This window comes from Symphodus melops (assembly GCF_947650265.1).
Source record: "Symphodus melops genome assembly, chromosome: 22".
Classification (NCBI taxonomy): domain Eukaryota; kingdom Metazoa; phylum Chordata; class Actinopteri; order Labriformes; family Labridae; genus Symphodus; species Symphodus melops.
Window position 1 is genome coordinate 16,160,269 of NC_136712.1, and position 22,095 is coordinate 16,182,363.

General features: G+C 41.7%; 2 protein-coding genes across 2 annotated transcripts; both read right to left on the reverse strand.

Annotated features, from left to right (window-relative positions):
* Positions 1–4,356: 4,356 nt before the first annotated feature.
* On the reverse strand, positions 4,357–16,454 carry fbxo18 (F-box DNA helicase 1). Its single transcript, XM_079334842.1, has 21 exons — positions 16,051–16,454; positions 15,291–15,458; positions 13,407–13,984; positions 13,023–13,159; positions 12,037–12,184; positions 11,753–11,934; positions 11,588–11,662; positions 11,398–11,498; positions 10,628–10,796; positions 10,141–10,360; positions 9,959–10,046; positions 9,764–9,859; positions 9,510–9,646; positions 8,597–8,693; positions 8,295–8,461; positions 7,741–7,837; positions 7,467–7,661; positions 6,239–6,364; positions 5,903–6,009; positions 5,401–5,535; positions 4,357–4,848 (listed from the first exon to the last, which is right to left on the reverse strand). The coding sequence occupies exons 1-21, from the start codon at positions 16,067–16,069 to the stop codon at positions 4,687–4,689; spliced, it is 3,204 nt and encodes a 1,067-aa protein (XP_079190968.1). The 5' UTR covers positions 16,070–16,454; the 3' UTR covers positions 4,357–4,686.
* An 852-nt stretch (positions 16,455–17,306) lies between these two features.
* Positions 17,307–21,392, reverse strand: nudt5 (nudix (nucleoside diphosphate linked moiety X)-type motif 5). The gene is made up of 8 exons (XM_079334634.1): positions 21,294–21,392; positions 20,205–20,272; positions 20,074–20,126; positions 19,875–19,982; positions 19,635–19,730; positions 19,378–19,479; positions 18,490–18,543; positions 17,307–18,399 (listed from the first exon to the last, which is right to left on the reverse strand). Exons 1-8 carry the CDS (start codon positions 21,348–21,350, stop codon positions 18,290–18,292), a joined length of 648 nt encoding a protein of 215 aa, XP_079190760.1. The 5' UTR covers positions 21,351–21,392; the 3' UTR covers positions 17,307–18,289.
* Positions 21,393–22,095: the final 703 nt, after the last annotated feature.

The window sequence follows — 22,095 nt, forward strand, 5'->3', positions numbered from 1 at the left end:
GAAAGACTAATAATTTGTTAGATAAAAATGTATTTTGATTTCAGAAAATTGTTAAATAAGTCTTGTATCCTCAAATTTTGACTTTTGGGCTTTTTCAATGCAGTTCTATCAGTTTAACATGAAGTAAACTCAAATGTGTCAGTGGAAAACATATTACTCAGCAGCCTATAATAAAATTCATAGCTAAATATCTCTGTGTTTTATAGGGTATGGGGAGCCATTTATTTATTCTGTTTGGGAAATCCCAAGATCCCTGAAGCATGAAGCAACTCAAGTCTGTCTCAAAAGGAACAATTATTAATTATTAAACAACTAATTATAGGCTAATTAATGTATGTCTGTCCAATATTAGTCCAAAAAGAAGATTTAGTTGCATTATTTTTTGTAACGATCATGAATTATTTCTGGTTCTGTAATCTGACACCTCACTGAAAACGAACTACTTATAATCACACAACAGTATGGCCAGTGATAAAAAAAAATCATTCATACATTTCCAAAAATGTCATCACCTGCAGCTGAGAAAATTAAAAAATAAATAAATAAAAGTATCGGCCTATTAAATGATGTTTAGAATAAAGTCGATAAAAAGACGGTGAGAGAGATTTAACAGTGTATCCATAGTAACGCAGGCTGCTCGACGTCATTTCCGGCTTGCCTTTATAGTAGGTTAGCATCACAATTACCATGAGCTGATTGTTTCTTTTTAAATAAAATGTGCTTTCTTTACACCACTTTCACAGACACTGTCAAGAATACGAGTAGCCTATATGTTCAACACACGGTAGATATTGGAAAGTGGACCATTATCAAACATCGGTAAATAGAAAACATATCTACAGCTTATGGTATATTTAGGTTTAATATATATATATATATATATATATATATATATATTTTTTTTTTTTTTTATTTATTTATTTTTAATTCAAAGTTTGTTGGTCACATTTAAATCCTGAAGCTAACAAATGATATTAGCCTACCACTATTTTCAAAACAAGCTTCGGCTATTTGGATATAAATCAGCCCGTTTTAAACTCAGCTCTTACAAACAAAGATGAGCATATTTTGTAAATACGTCAAATATTTAGTTAGCCTAACTTTTTGAATTCGTTGGGTAGGATTGCTAACTAATGTAAGTATAATACCCCAAACAATGAGACTATGACTCAATGTTTAGTTGCATACCAGAATATTTTTGCTAAAAAGAAATTGAAAATATATGAAACAATATCCATGCTTAATAACGAAGGACAAATAAATCACTTACCGGGGGGAAAACACGTTGAGCCTTTGTGGTTTCCTTCAGTCAGTTTAAATACACAAACACTGCTGGTCACTTACAGTACAGTACGAAAATCCTGGTTTGTTTCAGTTTAGAAATGAACAGGGATTTAGAAAGTTGATTAAAAATCAACAAGACTTTTTGTAAAAACATTCTGGAACACTTCAGAAAACATGGAAACCTGCAAAATCAAATAATAATAACGATATTGTCACAAATCTGTTTATTAACCTAGTCACTGTAATTAAAAAGAGCCTGTAAGGCTACAATGCTTTGGCACTCACACCACTGATTTGTTTGTGCCATTAAAGCTCATTTGAACTTTAACCTAATAGTAAGGGTGTTTTATCAGATATTTGGCCAATCTGGGAATAAATTCCTTACCAATAGATTTCTTCACAAACGTGTTCATAAAGGTGTCCTATAACATAAAAAACATTTAAATCCAACTCCCATAGGAAAATCTGTGAGAGCAGCTCAGTCGGGGTACCTGGAATAGTTCTTTATTGGTACTATATACACTCAACAAAAATATAAACGCAACACTTTTGTTTTTGCTCCCATTTGTCATGAGATGGACTCAAAGATCTAAAATTCATTCCAGATACACAATATTACCATTTCTCTCAAACATTGTTCACAAATCTGTCTAAATGTGTGATAGTGAGCACTTTTGCTTTGCTGAGATAATCCATCCCACCTCACAGGTGTGCCACATCAAGATGCTCATCAGACACCATGATTAGTGCATAGGTGTACCTTAGACTGTCCACAATAAAAGGCCACCCTGAAATGTGCAGTTTTTGCTTTATTGAGGGTCTGGGGACTCAGAACCAGTCAGTATCTGGTGTGACCACCATTTGCCTCATGCAGTGCAACACATCTTCTTCGCATAGAGTTTATCAGATTGTCAATTGTGGCCTGTGGAATGTTGGTCCACTCCTCTTCAATGGCTGTGCGAAGTTGCTGGATATTAGTGGGAACTGGTACGCGCTGTCGTATACGCCGGTCAAGCACATCCCAAACATGCTCAATGGGTGACATGTCCGGTGAGTATGCTGGCCATGCAAGAACTGGGACATTTTCAGCTTCCAAGAATTGTGTACAGATCCTTGCAACATGGGGCCGTGCATTATCTTGCTGAAACATGAGGTGATGTTCATGGATGTATGGCACAACAATGGGCCTCAGGATCTCATCACGGTATCTCTGTGCATTCAAAATGCCATCAATAAAATGCACCTGTGTTCTTCGTCCATAACAGATGCCTGCCCATACCATAACCCCACCACCACCATGGGCCACTCGATCCACAACATTGACATCAGCAAAGCGCTCACCCACACGACGCCACACACGCTGTCTGCCATCTGCCCTGAACAATGTAAACCGAGATTCATCCGTGAAGAGAACACCTCTCCAACGTGCCAGACGCCATCGAATGTGAGCATTTGCCCACTCAAGTCTGTTACGGCGACGATCTGGAGTCAGGTTAAGACCCCGATGAGGACGACGAGCATGCAGTTGAGCTTCCCTGAGACGGTTTCTGACAGTTTGTGCAGAAATTCTTTGGTTATGCAAACCAATTGTTTCAGCAGCTGTCTGAGTAGCTGGTCTCAGACGATCTTGGAGGTGAACCTGCTGGATGTGGAGGTCCTGGGCTGGTGTGGTTACACGTGGTCTGCGGTTGTGAGGCCGGTTGGATGTACTGCCATATTCTCTGAAACGCCTTTGGAGACGGCTTATGGTGGAGAAATGAACATTCAATGCCCGAGCAACAGATCTGGTTGACATTCCTGCTGTCAGCATGCCAATTGCACGCTCCCTCAATGCTTGCGCCATCTGTGGCATTTTGCTGTGAGACAAAACTGCACATTTCAGAGTGGCCTTTTATTGTGGGCAGTATAAGGTACACCTGTGCACTAATCATGGTGTCTGATGAGCATCTTGATGTGGCACACCTGTGAGGTGGGATGGATTATCTCAGCAAAGCAAAAGTGCTCACTATCACACATTTAGACAGATTTGTGAACAATGTTTGAGAGAAATGGTAATATTGTGTATCTGGAATGAATTTTAGATCTTTGAGTCCATCTCATGACAAATGGGAGCAAAAACAAAAGTGTTGCGTTTATATTTTTGTTGAGTGTACTTATTGGTGAACATTTGAAAATGTTAACCTTTGCTTTTGGTAGCTTGTGAGGGGTCAAGCTAGGGGTTCTTTAGGATTCTGAATCCATTGCAAACATTTGTTCTCCAAAAAATCCACTCCTTGGTGGAGAAATTGCCACGCCCACTTTTACATGTACATTTTCAGTAGCTCTATATGTTGATTTTAATATCTCGAAAACTAGTTAAAAAATAGACTGCACCAAACTGCTTAATGTATTAGGGGTCCAGGTCTGAGTTTTCTTCACACTCTACTGTTCTTAAAGTGGGGATCGGGACCCCCTGGGGGCTTATGAGACACTGAGAGGGGGGTTCACGAGATGCTTTCCATCATTTTTTAAGTCTAACTTTATTTAGTCGATAACATAATGTCGACTAACATTCTCTCATAACATGTTTTGCTATCAGCGAGGTAACTATTTCTCTCAAACATTTATTTTCTCGCATGTAATAAAGACAAATCTAATTCCATACCTTGCTGGCCAACCAAAACAAACAAGTAGTTGGAGCTCTAGCAGGATCGGAAGATTGATCGGACCAATTTCTTTTTTTATAAGGCAACACAGATAAACTGTGAACATCTACTTTTTCACATCAGTTAAACGTTTGCTCATTAGTGGGCGATGAAAAAAAACTATAAATGTAAAAAGGCTATACAGTATGTAACTTGTAGCTATATACATTTTTGGCCTTTTGGTAGTTCGCCTGACATGCAGCATCTCTATGAACCCCTTTAACTGTGGGAAAATGTAGACTTATCTCATTGGCCACATTTTGAACTGCTATACACATCTTAACAAAAACTTCAAGTGTCAAAACATCATTGACTTAAATCAGCTTTGAATTCAAAAGAAAGTAAGGCACGACAGACAATTGTTTCCTTTTGTAATAAGACAAGCCAACAGTTCTGATTTTCTTTTAATACACAGCAGTATCACACAATCAGAGCACTCTGGTTTCATGTTTAATGGGAGTTGATAAATCCCATGTCTATATTCAAGAGTAGAACGCAAAAACCAAATTCCTTTTTCATGTCATAAAGGAAAAATCCTTTAAAAATATATAAAAAAACGTTAAAACTGCTTGCATATTTTTCAGTCAATAGGGGAACAAAGCCATGACATTCCTGGCAGGTCAAGTCTTTCTCAGTCTTTTCTATCTGAGCTGAAGGTCCGTTTTTCCCCCGATGCAAGAAAGGCAGTGTGATTTGAAGTCCTCGGACACTCATGGAGTTAGAAAAGTGCCAGGAGCATCAAGTCGTGGACCTGCGGGCCGAGTCTACGGGGGATCTCAGCCATTGAGAGCACGTCGTCGGTCATGAGAAAAGCAGTGGGTCCTATTCGTGTCCACACACACCTCTCGCATAACGGGCCACCGGCAGACACACCGTCAGTCTGGACAAGAACAACAAAAGGAGAATGAAAAACTAAACAATGTGTCTGAGGGCATGCCAACTCCTGTACTTCTATAATTTCAGCAGACAATAACTAACCAGGTAGGATTTTAAGGTTTACTTCAGTACACCCGTCAGGAAATGTAAACTAATTACAATTTACACAACGCTTTGTGTTATTCTAAAAATATCATGCATCTATGAAAAACACAGGACATTGTGCATTTGACAGCAGGGCCCTCCGATTTGGAACAACCTGCCTGAGAAGAAAAGGACTGATGTCTGGACCTTTATTTTCTTTATGTCCTCCATTATTTTGTTGCTTATATTTCTTCTCTCTCGTTTTCTTTAATCTGATTGCTTGACCATTTTCTTCTCTGGTGAACGTCTACATTTTTGTGTTCTTGGTTTTCACCCAACGCTGAATGTACTCCATCTCATTGTCTTGCTGTGATGTCCATGAAGATCAGTTCTTTTCTGCTGTACTGTATAAAACATTACATGTGTTTTTGTAAAGATGATAATGACATTGGTGTGTTTGATATCTTCTTACACATTTCATCTCTTGTTTGCTCATGATGAATGCTGAGCCCGGCGTGGTGCAGTTGGGACAGTCTGTGACGCAGCACGGGAGAGGCTCACCATCCTTCATCAGAGAGGCCGGCATGTCTGACTTCAGGAAGTATTCCTGGAAGTGACAGAAACATGATATTAAGATGACGATGTGAGTACATAACAGGCATCAAAACACAGTAAAAGTAACCTCTCCTTGTTACGCAGGAGTTAACACTTTCCATGCTCTGATGAGATGTACAAATGTATCTGCCTATTGAAGGATTCTCAGACACTCTGTTATCACACAGGACTATGACTTGGATTTTCAGTAGTATAATAACAGTCATCCCTGTGGAGACACTGGTGCAGCGGTCTTTTCTGATACAGGTGGGTGTTTTCTCTCTTCATCTTGTTTGTTTTGATCTGTTTTCTAACGGAGCCGAGTCTGTCGCCGTAAAGATGACGACGATGAGATGAAAAGAGAGAGGATGACGTCGTACCCCTGCCACAGTGAGGATGCGGCGGATGTTCTTTGTGATGATCAGTGAGGTTTTGGCACGAGTCACCGCCACATACAGCAGGTTCCACTCATCAGCAGGAATTTTACCTGAGCAGGGGACAGGAATATTCAGAGGTCACTTCCTGATCATTCTAACCAAATTTTCAGTAAGCGCCGCTTCAAACGTGAAATATAATTCTATGAGTGCATGAGGAAGAATTCAATAATAGAGCTATCAACTTGTAAAGGCTTCGTGAAGGACAACCTATGAAGGAGCTGGAAACACTGTTGTGAAATGAGAGTTTATTAAGAAGGCTGCAGTGTCACAGAAACCCACCAAAAGCAAAGTCATCATTGAATTGCAGGTTGTGTCTGGAGGCGGGAACCTTGAAAAAGTCATCAGTGACCATCACAGTGTCGAACTCCAGACCTTTAGCCTTGTGGACCGTTCCCAAAATGAACTCTGGAACAAAACAACGACGAGTGCATTTATTCTACCATTACAAAGTATGCAGGTTTAATGAACAATCAGAGGTTTTTCAAGAAATCCTACATTAGAGGACACAAATTATTCTTAACAACAAACAACTTCAACAGTCAATAAAAAAAGAAAAGGAACAGTAAAGCTGATGATAGTTCCCCTTAAAGGCAGAAACCAACAAATGAATTGATGTACGTGATAGTTCTTAATAACCTTAACCCAAGTCCCGCTACGGACCAAGTCTGGAAATCTACCTGGTAGCTTGAGAGGTGCCAGTTCGCTCCCTTGAGCAAGGCATCCTTGAGTACCTACATTACCTCAAACATTTCCAACCGTTATCAAAGCCAGAGAAATCCTTCATTTTATAGTGCTGACTGAGCGTTTGTTGATGCGGCCGCTGTCATAACAGACAGAATATTTATCGTTGCCATGGAAACAAACGATGCTACGTCAAAGACCGCTGCATAAGGAAGCAGGTATTGCTAGCAAAAGCTTCCGTACTGTTGCAGTATGTAAGTCATGTGAATGAAACAGTCAGTAAATAGTTTCTCTTTCTCAGGTATTTCTGCCGTTTGCCTTGACTTCTGCAAACTCAAAGTATGTGGTTGAGGGGAGTAGCAGAGAGAATCACTTCGATGATGTTATCGGTTTGATAGAGAGCCCCCTGGTGGCGAAATTAACATATTTTGCGTTTAAAGATGATTTTTATGTGGTCATCCTGCCTCAATGTCTTGTTTATTTTTCCCTATGCAAGACAAAACTATTGTGAATTGATCCATTAAAGCTCCTGTTAGAAGTCTTAAACTGGTTATTAAACGGAGTGAAAACTATACTATTGGCTCCTTTTGGCCTTAAAAAAGTTGCACACAAGTCTTTGCATGCAGGAGCATTTAATATTTTCATAGTTATTAACTCCGATGTCTGACGATGAAAAGAAAGCAGTATGAGATGTGTGGTCTGAAAACATTAGTAAGAGCTCCAAGCACGGAGATGAGAGATGCAGCTTTGTCCACAGGGGGGCGCCACAATCAACGTAAACCCAAAGTTTCTTCAGGAGCTTTAAGTGATCCATTGTGTTTCTTACCTGCTCGGCAAAAATCGTCTACATGGCAATCTCGCAAGCGTTCCACCAGTTCAGGGATACGACTCTGGTATTTTTCCACGATGCTGAGCTTGGCGTCCAGCTCTCTGTCCTCTGTCTGCTGAGCGTATACCTTCAGGGCATGGAAGCCGGAGTCCCGTTTCTTTGCAAAGGCGCGAACGAGAGGATCCCTGATGACTAAGGAAAGAGAAAATTCAAGACCTCAAAGCACGACAACTTCGAAAGACATTTAATAACAATCGATCAACAATCCTACATCTCGGTGTGGATCCTGGCATGTGGGTTGACCGTTTGCCCGCTTCGCTCAGCTGCCAGATGTCCATGATCTTTGTCAGGCCGATACTTTGAACACCCTATGGGAAAAAGATAAACCTGTAAGTGCAGTTCTTCTAAATCTTGCCAAAGCTTACATACTACACAGTCTTAAATGAGCCTCATCTTGTATTGAAACTCAGGCTGTCCGCTTTGAGGACTGTAGCCAAGTTTTGATGTGAATAGAGAGAATTGATGTCTTTCTTATTTGTCCTTGAAATCAAAGCTTTACTGCCACTTAAGATTAGTATTAAAACAGTTAGCCTGCATCTGCCTTCCAAGCTTAGTTATTAACAGGGTTTATCTTCTTTGTTACCCTGGTAACCATTTCTTCTCTTTCCTGTTTTTATGCTAAGCTAAGCTATTGACTCTGGCTTTGCATTCATTGATAAAATCTCATCTAAAAAGGTAAAGTTGTGCTGACTCTACGTGTCTGTTTTTTGCTTATGGGTTAGCAAAGCTAGTTCTTTGTAGAGAGCCGTACAAACATTCACTTACTCCTACAAAGTGGATAAAACAATCCTTGTTGGCGTCTAAAAGCCGGACAGCTTCGTTGAACACAGTGACGTTGCATCTCGACAGGATGGCCGTCTTCCCCCGACATTGACTGACGCCCTGCCTGATGGCTGCTGCAGCTTCTTCCGCCGTCTTGTCACACACACCACCTACGAATGAACAAGAGCAACGCTTCTGTATTAAATCAACTATGAGGACATTGAAACCATGTGCACTGACTAAAAATCTTTCGAGTGTTTCTTGCTAGATGACAGACTCAAAAGTAAACGGTTTTCTGCGTTTACCTTTTTGCTTCCCTCCCACTAGAATCTTCTTCACATTTTTGCAAACGCTGAGGAGGGTGGCACCCACATAGGCGATCTCAGCACCAAACCGGAAGCTCTGGACAGACACAAGAGAAGTTTGAAAGTCATAAACATTTATACATATATAGATAGAATATGTAAAATTACTGTTAGGTCTGTTATGACTGTGTATTTTTAGTGTATCAAAGAGTGATTGTTAATATTAGATTTGCCTTTGTGGGGTTTGGTGCTCTTGTCTCGTTTGACCCGTCTGGTACCCGCCCTAGATTTGGGAAAAGGCTGACAATCACTGATTGGACGAAACTTGTAGCTGCATGCGTGCACATTATTGGAGGGTTTTATTTTGACGTAGTCCGACCTAAACACCAATGGCGGTGTAAGTGTACGCTAGATTTCAGACACTTTTCGGGACATGAATTTGCCGTCAGTTAGTCACTACTTTAGTAGTGACAAAAATAGTGAATTTGACGGCTACAAAGGCATGCTGTTTTTCACGTATACACGAGGATGCCTTTATGAACAGGATTATTAGACTCAGTGGAATCCAGTTTATGGTAACTGGAAGACAGGAGAGATCCAAAGTAGCTTGTTGCTGCAGGTTTGTAAACTGTGAGTCCATGACCATGTGGGTCATTGCCTGCTGCGCACTCAAACTAGGCATTCTGTACTGTGACTTTGCACGCTTCACCCGCAGAGTCCAGTTGGTTTGACGAGTGCGAGTGCGCTGATCCGTGCCCAAGCATGGGACACTTCCTTGGCCCAGGTGAGCTTCAGCACGGTGCAGTTCATGCACGAGCATGGGCCAAAAAACAGCCGAAAGGAGTGAGGAACGAAAACCCTCCCCAGGTTAGAAATGTGTGTTTGAATCTCCGCACTTCATTGTAGGTGATACCTGTGTCAGGTAGTAGATGTGCGTGTGGTCCACAACTTGCAGGGCATTGACGGCTCCTTTAAAGGTGTAGATCTGCTGATGAGGATCTCCAACCAGGATTTTCCCACAACGCTGAGACAGAAGCACATCCATGATGGCTGGGGAAAGTACGGAAGAAAGAAAGAAGACACCATTACCCACCGAATGTCAGGCACAATAAATGATACATATCTAAAATCCTGCGGACGAGAAACAGTTATTAAAGGCATCATTACCAGGAGTGCAGTCCTGGGCCTCATCGATAAAGATCACATCATATCTATTAGACAGCTTTGGCTTGGGGTTTCTTAGCTGCCATAACTTCAGGTAACCTGAGAATGAAAAAGGTCCAATGAAAACCTGTAAAGCATCCGACCTCATGTTGATATTTCCCACTTTAAATGAACTGAACTTATTTAAAGTGGACGTACCATCGTGGGTCATGTGGTAGGCCTCTTTTCTTTTCTCGTTGTGATCCTTCATTTTGTTCCAGATCATTGTCGCATCTTCCACAAAATACTTTTATACAACAAAAGACACACAATCCAAACGTGAGTTGATGGTTTGTTTTTTAAAAAGGAAAAAAAAAAAACCCTGTGTGTCACTTTCATACCGGTCTCTCCATTGGGCTGACGATTATCCTTCTGTCCCCCCGGGTGGTGGAGTACATGGGGACGTGACTGGAATCGATGGTCTCGTCAGTTGAAGCCATGAAGGTGTTCAGAGTGTTGGCCACCACTTTGGCTTTGACGAAGCCACCGCGGCCCTCTGGGAGAGCGGAGCTCAGGGCGAACGTGTTCAGATTAAAGGAAAGCTTCTGGTTATGTTGGTAGCTGGAGAAGAAAGATCAGGGGAGGGAAATGAGTCTTTTTACTTTAAAAAAAACACTTATCGCTCTAGAAATATACGTAAAAGGTTGATTTTTTTTTTCTTTTTCTACTTCATGCAGACACACTGTATCTGAGGCAAATGAAGCTTTTCCAGATAAATATGAAATGAGCCACTTTCAGAAACTTCCCAAAAAAGGGGCTGCACAATCTGCCTTCATGTACACAGTTGAAAACGTTAACTGTTCCTGTGGGTGTCTTTTGGCTCCTCACCTCTTTCCGACATCATTGTAGGCTAACGAGTGGACGGTCTTGCAGTCCACGTTTTGTGGGAAGCGGCGCTGCGCCTCGGTGGCCACTGATTTGTTGAAGGCCACGTAGAGGAAACGAGTATATGGCCGCTGCTCAGCATACTTCACCAGCGTGGTCGTCTTCCCCGTACCTGCGGCAGACCGAGCAGATCTTCACTCCTGAACAGCAGCCGTGCAGAAACTGACCTGTGTTTTTTTTACATTTTTAGACTCTCTCAGAGCTCCTCTGGCAAATAGGTGCACTACGAATCTCTCTTTTATTATCTTTAAGGGATTATGAACGCACGTTATCGATCTCTCCTGAAACATTTTTCTTTTTTTAGTAATTGTAAAAAGGAAAATGATTAAAAATAAAGAAAAAACAGCACATTATTTTGCATTCAGATAATTCGGCCATTGTCTAAACCAGGAAGATGGAATGAAAAAATGCCCCCTGGTGGTGATTCTCATATTTTACATTTAAACCCTTCACCAACAGTCAGGGTGCTTAGAATTTTGGCATCAAAAATATCAACAACATTTGGCGCCGGTAGCCTAGTGGTTATATTGTGCACCCCGTGTACAGAGGCTGTAGTCCCTGTTGCAGCGGCCGTAGGTTCGAGCCCGACCCCGGCCCTTTGAGGCACGTCATTCCTGACTCTTTCCTTTCTCTCTTCAGCTGTCCTGTCCAATAATGGCACAATTAAAGCTCAGTGTTTGTGAGTGTGAGGACAACCAAAGCTGCCACTGTACCTGCAAAAGCCACAATCTTGACCACGTGGTCCGCCTGGATGTCATGGCTGAGGATACGCTGCTGTTCCCCCGTGAGCTGCATCTTAGGCCGTCTAACAAAACTTAACAAACAACATCAAAGTCGACGACTGTTGACAACCTTAATCTCCTCACGTGTGACTTTAATGAAACACAATTGTTCAGTCCTCACCTGCTCTGATCAGAGCTGACAGAGAAGGGGCCGTTCTCCATCAGGTGAAGAACGTAGTAGATGTTGTAATGCAACCTGTAACGACAGGAAGAGAAAATGACTGGTTGGAACTCTTCCTGGAGTTTAATGAAGGGATTTGAAGGCGTTGACACCGACAGCTCTTACCTGTTACTAATCTGGATGTCGTTTCTCTTCAAGGCCAGCAGCATCACAGCCATGTGGTTGAGATACTCGGTGACGGTCGTGTGTGTCATGCAGCCAGTGAGAAGAGACACCAGAGCCTGCACGTCAGCGACACTCTCGCTCAGGAGCAGTATGACAGCCATGGCTGCGTACGGGTTCGGACCCTGGAGATCAGACGCAAGAAGAATTGATGTTCGGACTACACACAGTTTTCTCCGAATGATAACCGGAGTGATTTTGTGCATTCGAGTGCGTGGGTCACATACCTCAATGCCCAGGTGAGAGCGCTTCTTAACCTCAGGAATACGCAGCCTGATGGAGGCCTCAGCCTGAGGGAAAAGGCGATGTTTCTTCACACACTTCAGAACGTCCTCCGGCCTCACCCGCTCTCCAATCCTATGCTGGGCCATTAAACTTAACCACCAAAACACCAACGTGAGCGTCAGGGTGCAGGGACTCAAATAGTTAGAGACGTATTTAGCCGATTGCATAATCTGTTGCATTTTTCCCCCTGATTAACTCCAAGGACTCCCACATCTTGTTTTGTTTTTTTTAATATAAATTATCAGAGTGTTGATGTGCAGTGTTTAAATTGCTGCTTGTTGTTGTGGCTGAAACGTGCGTTACAAACATGCATGTCGTTGAGACTCCCACGCCGAATGTGAAAACAATTCAGAGTTTCTCCAACATGAAGATTCTTTCTGCCCCATTAAAAAAAAAAAAAAAAAAAAAAAAAAAAAAAAAAGTCTTCTCTGAATCAGCGGTCAGGTAGACTCACATGTCTGCACTGACTGAACAGATCGACCTTCTGACAACGGTGCATGCGGTGCATGGGTCGATCGTTGTCGAAAGGGCAGAAATCGTCTGATTCAGATGTCCAATCAGTGCATCCCCTACAAAAAGTACAAGTGTCTTGCCCAAGGACACTTTGGAAATCAAGCTGTAGAAGCTGGGGATCAAACCTCCGATCTGGTTTGGAGATGACTTGACTATCCACTGAGCCACAGCCGCCCCTCGACTCTAAAATGAGGAGCATCATGCTCGTGCATTGTTGACCTGAACACTTGCATGTCTCGTTGTGGTTAAAGCAAAGTTGCAGTCGACAGTGTATGCCATGACGGTACAAACCTCTCCTCCATTTAAATAAAAAAAAAAACCCACCCTGACGTGTTGCAGAGCAGAACGAGTGTCGCCTGTGTCATCTTTGATCATCCTCAGCCTTTGAGTGTGAAAGAATAAAGGACAGACTTACACAACAAGGTGTCGTATGCTGTGCTCTGGAGGTGCCGGCTTTGTGATTTTGCTCTTCTTCAGGATGGACGTTACCTCCGTCACCGTCTCCTGCTCATTCATCATGTAGCGGAAGTATTTCTTCTTGAAGGGGACGAACTACACAGCGAAGCACAAATACACAACAATTATTACACTAATCATTTTATTAACTTTCTTTTTTTTTCTATTTTATCTTCTCGGGGAGTGGGTGTCACTAGGATGGGTAAAAGAACAAAACGAGAAGGGAAACAAACGACGACTCATCTCTAAATCTCTTTTTAACATTCCTTCCTGGAGGCAGTAACATGTCACTTAACCCTTCTGATGATATAGGACTAATGACAGATGACGCGTTGGTATCTACCTTGGGATCCTCGGTGATGTTCTTCCAGCTGTGGCAGACGAGGATCACGCTGCGGTAAAGGTCTTGCGCAGGGAGCAAGCTCAGTATTTGTCTCAGCACCTCCTCTGGTAAGTCATCCATGCAGCCCTGAGGTTCCTGCAGGACCTTTGTGTTTCCCAGGAGCCCAAAATGCTCATCAGGGAGGGCTTCCACCTCCTCCCCTTCTTCATGAATATTGGGATCACCTTGTTCGAATTCCTCATCACCAAACATCTCCGCTGTCATTCCCTCCAAATAATCCACGGTCACGTTCTGCCTCGTCTCCGGCGGAGGCGCTACATCTGCGGCCAGCAGGCTCGCGTCGTCCACCTCGTCCTCGGCTTCAAGTTCTACTGCCATCGGAGCGGCTAAAAGGCTGACGTCTTCATCCTCGTCCTCTGCTTCGGGAAAGAGGTCTACGTTGACTCCATTTGTGCACGTGGACGAGCAGGGCTGAGGGGATTTATGCGGGCTGGAACTTATGACTCCTGTCACAGAGAAGAAGCTGTTGATGCTCTTCTGTTGCCTGGAAGGACTTCCTGAGACCGATTCTGGTGGTCCTAAAAAAAAAAAAAAAGAAAAAAAAAAAAGGATTGAGGCAAGCACACATTTTAACTTGTGAAAAATAACTATTTATAAAAGTCAGATTTGTTGAGATGTTTGTCTACAGGTCTCTTTTAAACAGCACATATGTCTCTCTCCTCACAGGTTAGGTACATTATGCTATATAAGTTTTAAGTCTAATGCTAATGCCAACTATACAGGTTTAACCTTTACTCTTAGTCACATAGGGACTGCTAAATCTTGTTTGGGGGATTATTGTATAGAGAGGGGAGGGGGGACAGCGGGTGTGTATTGTAACCAATGTCTTGTATTGTAACCAATGTCTTGTGTCCTGCCTGTCTGTATACTGCTACTGGATGCCCTGAATTTCCCTTGGGATCAATAAAGTATCTACCGTAAATTCCGTACTATTGAGCGCACCTGGATATAAGCCGCACCGGCTAAAAATAAGTAAATAAATGTATTTGTACATATATAAGCCGCACTTGATTATAAGCCGCAGGTGTCCACGCTATAACAAGAGCTATTTACACAGACGTAGGCTACCGGTAACATCCGCAAATACTGTAGCGTCCGTACGGACGTTAAAGGACGACGAGAGCGTTCAAATAATAACTTTTAATAACCCGATCACTGTCGGCCGTGACCACGCCGTTTACAGCAGAGAACAACACATAACTTGCCGTAACAATCCAACTCTCTCCCCCAGCGTTCTCTCATACAGCCACTCAACACGTTCGCGCTGGTGCATTCACTGACTCTCCACATAATCGGAATTATGAACACATGATCAACTACTGACTTTACGACATGAACCGTTACAATACGAAGCCTAGCCGACGGTGTCTGTAACACGGCTGATGAAAAAGATGACCGTAATATATTTCACAAGAAAAAGTCCATCCATTCACTGCCTCAGAATGACTTCATTACTCACTTCCTCAGTCTCTGTTGTCGCTGTCAGTGTCATCTTAACGTGCAGCAGCTCTGTTAGCTTCTTTGACAGCCAGGTGGATCGCCTTTAACTTGAAAGCTGCATCATATGTATTTCTCCGTGTGTTTTCCATCATGAGGGTGCGTGCATGAAGCGCAAAATGACTGATATTAAGATCCGACGTGACGAAGTCAAATGTTTTTGCGGCACAAGCTCATAAAAAATCCATGCATTAGCCGCACCGGAGTAGAAGCCGCAGTGCTCGAAGTGTGAGAAAAAAGTAGCGGCTTATAGTCCGGAATTTACGGTATCTATCTATCTATCTATCTATCTATCTATCTATCTAAGAAAAGATAAATGCAGATTACCATTCTTCCGTCGCTTAGTAGGCGTCCTGGGGTAAAGTCCTCGGTTGGGGTTAGACTTGCCCTGGGTCTGGTCGAAAGTTTTGGGCCGGGTAAGGGCCTCAGTGCCCTCTGCACTCTGTCCCAGCTTGTCACACTCCGCAGCATTCAGGTGCCTCCGTTTGACTTTTCCTGGGATGCAACACAACATTCATACATGTCAGCAGTGCAACACAATCTACACTATTCACATTTGACTGAGGAAGAAGATTGTTTTTGATTCCTGCGCCGTACTTGGATTTCCCTCGGGATCAATAAAGTAAGTATCTATCTATCCATCTATCTATCCATCTATCTGATTTTTTTTTCATATTGTGAAATGTTAGCCAGTCCGTAGCTCAATATCTCCAGTAGTGTTTATTGACTTTAAAGTGTCTCTGTCTTGATTTTGAATTACCATCCAATTTTGAACAACCTCCTAAACATGCCAAGTCCAACATTAATAAGTGAAGTTTGTGTTAACCATATTTATGGCTCTTAAAAAACACTAACTAAGCTCTGTTAACAGTTGAACACTGGATGTTTAAATTGCACTTTGTAGATTTAGTAGTTAAATCTAATTAGATGCTATTCTGACCTTCTTCAGACAAGGTTTATGTTGTGTTAAAAGCACAGGAGTGTGTGTTTGTGTTTTTATGGTTAGAGCTTCAAAAGTGTCTTTGTCACAGACTAACTTGTGACGCTCTTTGTTAGTTTCACTTTCTTTTTTCAGAGGTTTACTCACTTTTTGTAGCCTCCTCCATCTTCGTGCCCAGCGCATTCGTGTTTTACTAACAGCTACAAAAAGCGTGTTAAAATACAGACTTCGGTTTCCTGAAACTGAGTTACATGATCAGATTCAAGAAAAAGACGTGTGATGTCGACAAAAAAGGTAAACAACGGATGTTGCGAAGGGAAGTTAGCTTCCAGGCTAATGTAGCGTTTCCCTCTATCCTACCGTGAAATCTTTTTTAGACATCTACAATGTGCCACTCCGCTTTCCGTCAACAATCCATGTTTACTCGTCGTATTCCCGCTGGTGAAAAATACACTATTTAATTTAAAAGAAGGTAACAGTGGTTTGAATAGTTGATCTGAAGTTTGTGCAGCTTATTGGTCTACGCTTCTTCTTCTTCAGTTTCATTGAGTCAGAACACGAGCTGAAGAGATCACTATCGCTCCCCAGTGGACAGTTTTTTTTTGTTTTTTTTTAAAAAGCTGTAAAACAGAACCTATGAATCAGCACTAAAGAGCAAACTGACCAAGTTATGCTTAACTCAAAAACCCAGTCAGTCTGTGTGTTATGTGGTGGGACAGCAGGGACATTATTGATGATTACTGACTGACTGCAGAGGAAAATAAAGTGTTCCTGTGTTGTGTGAGGTCTCCAACAGTCCGTGTCCAAAGTGAGAAGGGTCAGCCACAGTTTTGCCTGCACGCCACAGGGTCCTGGAGGTGTACGGGTCGTGGAGAGATGGCAAGTTGCATTTCTCCAGATCCACCAGCTTCAAGTCACTCTGCAGAAAGTTCAATGCTAAGTGCAGTACAAGTGGATATACATTCAATATTGTATATATTTAATAGTTTTAGTATCTGCATTCATTTTTTGTTAGAAAAAAAATCTCTTTACAGCCCAACACTTCCACTAACAAGGCTTTCTTTTAAACAATTCAAACTCATGAATGAGATTACACCTCAACACTCCATTAGATAAAACCTCCTGAACATGCTCTTAATAAAATAACTTCCATTCTTCAATACTTTATTGAATGACACACCAACAAAAGACAGATCAAATAAAGGCAGAGGTTGTATTAACTTTATTGGTCTGTTATTTCTAAATCTACAACATCCATGTTAACTTATTGCACCATCACAAGGTTAGCGGCACAGCATGAATTATTTTCTATTAATCGGTTTTAATACAGTACCTCTAAAGTTCATTACAGTTATGTTGTAAGGCAAGATTCAACTTCCTCATACCGTTAACACTGTGGTTAGTAAATCAGCCTCGTACTGCGTGCAACTGTTATCACTATGAGTTCTTTGTTACTAATGGCTCTTCCATGTCCTCTAAATTTAGTAATCTGATCCATTCGGACATAAGATGCCTTTGGATTTTAAAAAAACAATAATAATTATGTAAGCTTGCACACTTCAGCTGTTCACTGCTCTCTGGCTTCCCGTTGGTTGATTGACCTGTCTGTTATGGAAAAGGCTTCAGGTAACATTGACACTTTTTTGACTTTGAAATCCAGTAAAATGCTTCTTATAATTCAACAAAGTTCAGACATGTTTAGAAATCAAACTTTTAACACACAGATTTTAAACTGGGTTTGAACTCTGAGGGGGTTTTTTTAATGGCAGTTTCTTTCCAATGCAAAGTCTGAAGTCTGAAATGAATCCCAGAAGGTTCAAAGCTAACTAGTTAGCTAAAAGATAACTAGTTTTCCCAAAGATCAGTAAAAAAAAAAACCCAAACCATTAGAACAGTGAATTGTAAAGGAATGTGTCACAATCATTAGATAAAAAATTACAGCAAATTGCAATTCGCCACGCACCTTGTAATCTCATAAAAAAAACCTGGGAATGAGTTTTTGTCACTTAGGGCAGATGATGAAGGATGACGCACATCCTGCACTAAGTGTGCCGTGAACTGACACCCAGCAGCTACGTTTCAGACTGTATGCAGGTTCACATCTAGTAAACAGAGCTCCTAAACTCAGCACTTTTTCAAGGGTTTTACTCCGTCATTCGATTCTGATTCATATGCTCACAGTTTTTTTTTTGGGACTCCCTAAGGATGGTCATTGCACTTCATGGAAACAAACACTAAAATGAAAGGTCACGCCGCGCTCAAAACCACAGTGCAGCAACTTTTCTTAACACGTTATCACACTGTGGAAGTATTTTTCCTTTTTAACACCAGTTTCCCAGTTCTACGTTGGAGCCCTAAGTAACAGTCGCATCCTGAATGTTCGGCATCACTGCTTCAGGACGGGGAGCTCGCTGGGCTTAAAGAAGGCCTGAACCATCCCCATGGCAAAGATGTACACTTTGGCATCCACCACGATTTTTTCTTTCTTCATGAGTTCTGCAGGGTGAAAGAGAGGAAGCGTTCAGATAGTCTGTGCGTTACGGACAAACGTTGGGATAAGACTGAGCAGAAAGGTCAAAGCCTCACGGTCGATCTTCTGCTGGAACTCATCAAGAGGTAGAAGCACCACTTCCACGAACTCTGCAGTGAGAGGACAACGGCACGTTGGATGAGTTTGCATTATGAGAGAAAAAGAACGACTATGTCAGATTTAATAAGAAATTAAACTCACCTCCATCACCTGTGGAAAAACAAGAGAGAACAAAGTCATTTGACATGTTGTTGTTTTTTACATTACAGATCAGTGTAAAACGTCGAGATGCAGCCCAGTGGGCAAACACCCACAATCTTCTTCCACTAAATCTCACGTTTGGAATTTATTGTTTGAGCGGCATCATGATCAGCACGACGGAGTTTTAGGGACACGTTTAAAAAAACAAACATATTTCCATTTCAAGATTAAAGTCATCATTATTTTATGGAATGAAATATATAAATGGATTTAAAAAACGATTGGTTAAAATCACTAATCCGAAAGTTGTTTTGTTTGATTGATTTTGCAGATCTCTATACTGTATGTTGTGCTGTTTATGCATTGACAAGAGCCTTTTTTTCTGTGTTTTTCTATTGTTTTTTTATTCATCCATTCAAGTGGAAGCGGCTGAGTGTTTGGCAGCACTTTGAGTCCAAGAGTGATTTCCCCAAGAAGACAACAGAGTGTATTGTATTTTTTTTCTCATTAATTTAAGACTTTAATCTCCAAATCTCAAGATTTGCTTCCCCCTTTATGTGGCCCTAATACTCCTTGTTTAATCGTTATTGTAGTGATGGGATAGTTGATAGAGTTGGAAATCAGGGACAGAGAGAGCGGGGTCTGACATGCAGGGAAAGAGCCACAGCTTGTCTGACCCCCCCCCAAAAAAAGATGGAGATAAAGATGTGTTTGCTCTCAAGGCGGTGTGGCTGTTTCCTCACCGAGCTGCTGTGTCGGGTTGATGTTCTCGCCTTCATCTCCGTTGATGTTCACCATGACCATCTGGGTGGTGCAGTTAGACAGACCGGGGTCCAGACAGGTCACTGGAACCAAAAGAAGAAAAACAGCGTTAGCGCTACCGATGTGACGCTGCCGACCCCAGACGCTCTTATCCATCCCACGCCGGAGGTAAAGAGGTGGAGCTAATGCAATCAAGTGTACAGAGAGGGTGTGTACAGGGTCTGAAGGGAAAGGATACCTGGAGTGACTCCAACAACTTCTCCTTTGTAGCCAGTTTCTTCTTTTAGCTCCCTCAGTGCAGCCACCTCGGCACTCTCCCCCTCATCAATCAACCCTGAGAAGAGCAAACACAGACCGTCGTTCAGAGCGTTACAGAAGGAGCTGGGAAAAAAATGACTTTTCAATTGTTTTTAAAATCTGTTTTGGTGGATTTCAGGTCCAAAATGGGAACATTTAGCTGCAGCAGGGAGCGTCCGACCTGCAGGAAACTCCAGAGTGTAGCATCCCATCGGAGGACGAAACTGCTTCACCATCACAACGCAGTCTTTGTGGAGCGTCCGTTTCAGCAGGGCGATAATTCCAACACCTGCAGAAGGGGCGCATTAATACCTGTCCAAGCCCATAATGCACCGGGCTTTTAGTGACCGCACGTTTGACGAGCTGAGAGGATAACTCACCGTCTGCTTCTGTGTTGGCTCGCCTCGTTGTCCTCTTCACCGTCTCCCACGTCCTAACAGGTGAACACAGGGAGTTAAACTCTCAGCAGGAAACTTACGCACACCTGAGTAGACGTCGGACCGAAGCGTACCTGACATTTCCAGAAGGATCCACGTACGTGGTCTTCTCCAGCTGCAACCATTTTCCTGCAGCAATGAGCTGCAACACAGACGGTATAAAACACGACGCTCAGACGTGACACACAGCGATGACCAAGAACATGACTCAACGGCAAAGAGCAGCAGTTTGAACTATCGACAGAAAAGCATTCATGTTGTATAATAGAGGGGGTAAAAAAAAGCAATTATCGAGATTCTTCTCTTCTAAGATTTAAAAATCGATTTATGTCAAATAGAGCCACAAGAAGTTCAGCCAGTCTCACAGATGACTTGAGCATTCCTGCAGTATGAGGTCAATCATAAATAGACTTTGAATCATAAATCCAGAATTGATTTAAATCAAAAATAAATTCTGAATCGAGTCGTGAGCTCAAGAATCAAGATTGAATCGTAAGTCCTAAAGATTCCCCGCCCAATTTGTTTACTGAACAGGATTGATCCTGAAAAGCCAACAAAATAAAGAATTGATAAAGTCAAGTACAAATATCCAAAGGCAGTTTTTTTTCTTCAATTTGTGTTGTTGTGGACTCTCAAACGTTTAGGATGTTGACAGGACAAGATGCATGCAACACATTTTCACACGAGATGGGAGTGATCTGGTCGTAATTTAACTGCTCAGGTTTGCTCCCCGTGCATCAGCTCCACTCTGACGTCTCTCTACGTCCACACGTCCTGTTTGTGCACGCGTGTGAGAAGCATGTCTCTAAAAAATAGTGTCAACCAGAATTTCCCACAGGGATTAATAAAGTATTTAAAATAAATAAATAAATGAATAAAAATCAAATAAAACAAGAACTGATCTCATAAGCACTGCACCAATTAATAAGTTAGTAAAGTCTGCAGCTTTATGTTTTCTAATGCTTAATGAGACTTTAGACTTTTATTGTACATAATGTAACAACAGAAAAAGAACATTTTAGGCCTCAGTGAGACCAGTTTTGGTTTTACAACGTTTTCACAGTCTGTATATTCCAGCCTCAAGTCAGTGTAATGTAAATTCCGCATTTAAAGAAATTGTCCTGGACTTTTATTTGAAATAAAACTCTGAAAATCAAACGTACCTCCTCTTTCACTACATGTGGAGCAGCAGTCACTTTGGGTTCCTCTGGGTTACTCATGTTTAAAAAGTGGACAACTGAAAGAAGGTGAAAGTCGAGTCAAACCAGCTGTTCATAAACATGTAAAACAATGCACAACGAACTGAACTAAGAAATATATAAACAGACTTATGGAAACCACAGCTGGACATGTGTGATCATGAGTTGTTCATTTAGCTGCAGAATAAGACGCCGCTAACAAGTCGCACCAGTCTCCCTGTTAAACACAATTAGCTTTTCTCTTTCTTTCTTTCTTTTCTTTTCTTTTCTTTTTTACGGCAGCTAGCTGATTTGCGTGTTGCAGTGGCTCTGGGGTTTGGATCTCACACATAATAAAAAACTTTAAACCTTTATTAAAAATGGAAAACAACTAAACTTAACTCACGTGAAATCCCGACTGACTGTACAGGGGAAGCATAGATTGTATATTGCCACAGAGATGTCACTTTGCCACCACTTCCGGGTACTGAAAACGTCACATAACGCACAGTTTAGCAAGCAAAATACTCCATGTATTACTTCAGATTTTTTTGTTACCAAGTATTTGAAGGAGACTGCTGATAACAACACACGAAACTTTCTCGAAACACTTAAAGATTTTTTTTTAACCAGAATCAGAATCGGTTTTATTGCCAAGTACATTTACAGATACAAGGAATTTGTCTTGGTGAAAAAGAAAAAACAAGTTAAAATAACAAGTACTTAAATGAAATAAAATGTGAGAAGAACATATCAATGTATATGATAGAATTTAAAATTTCCAAAT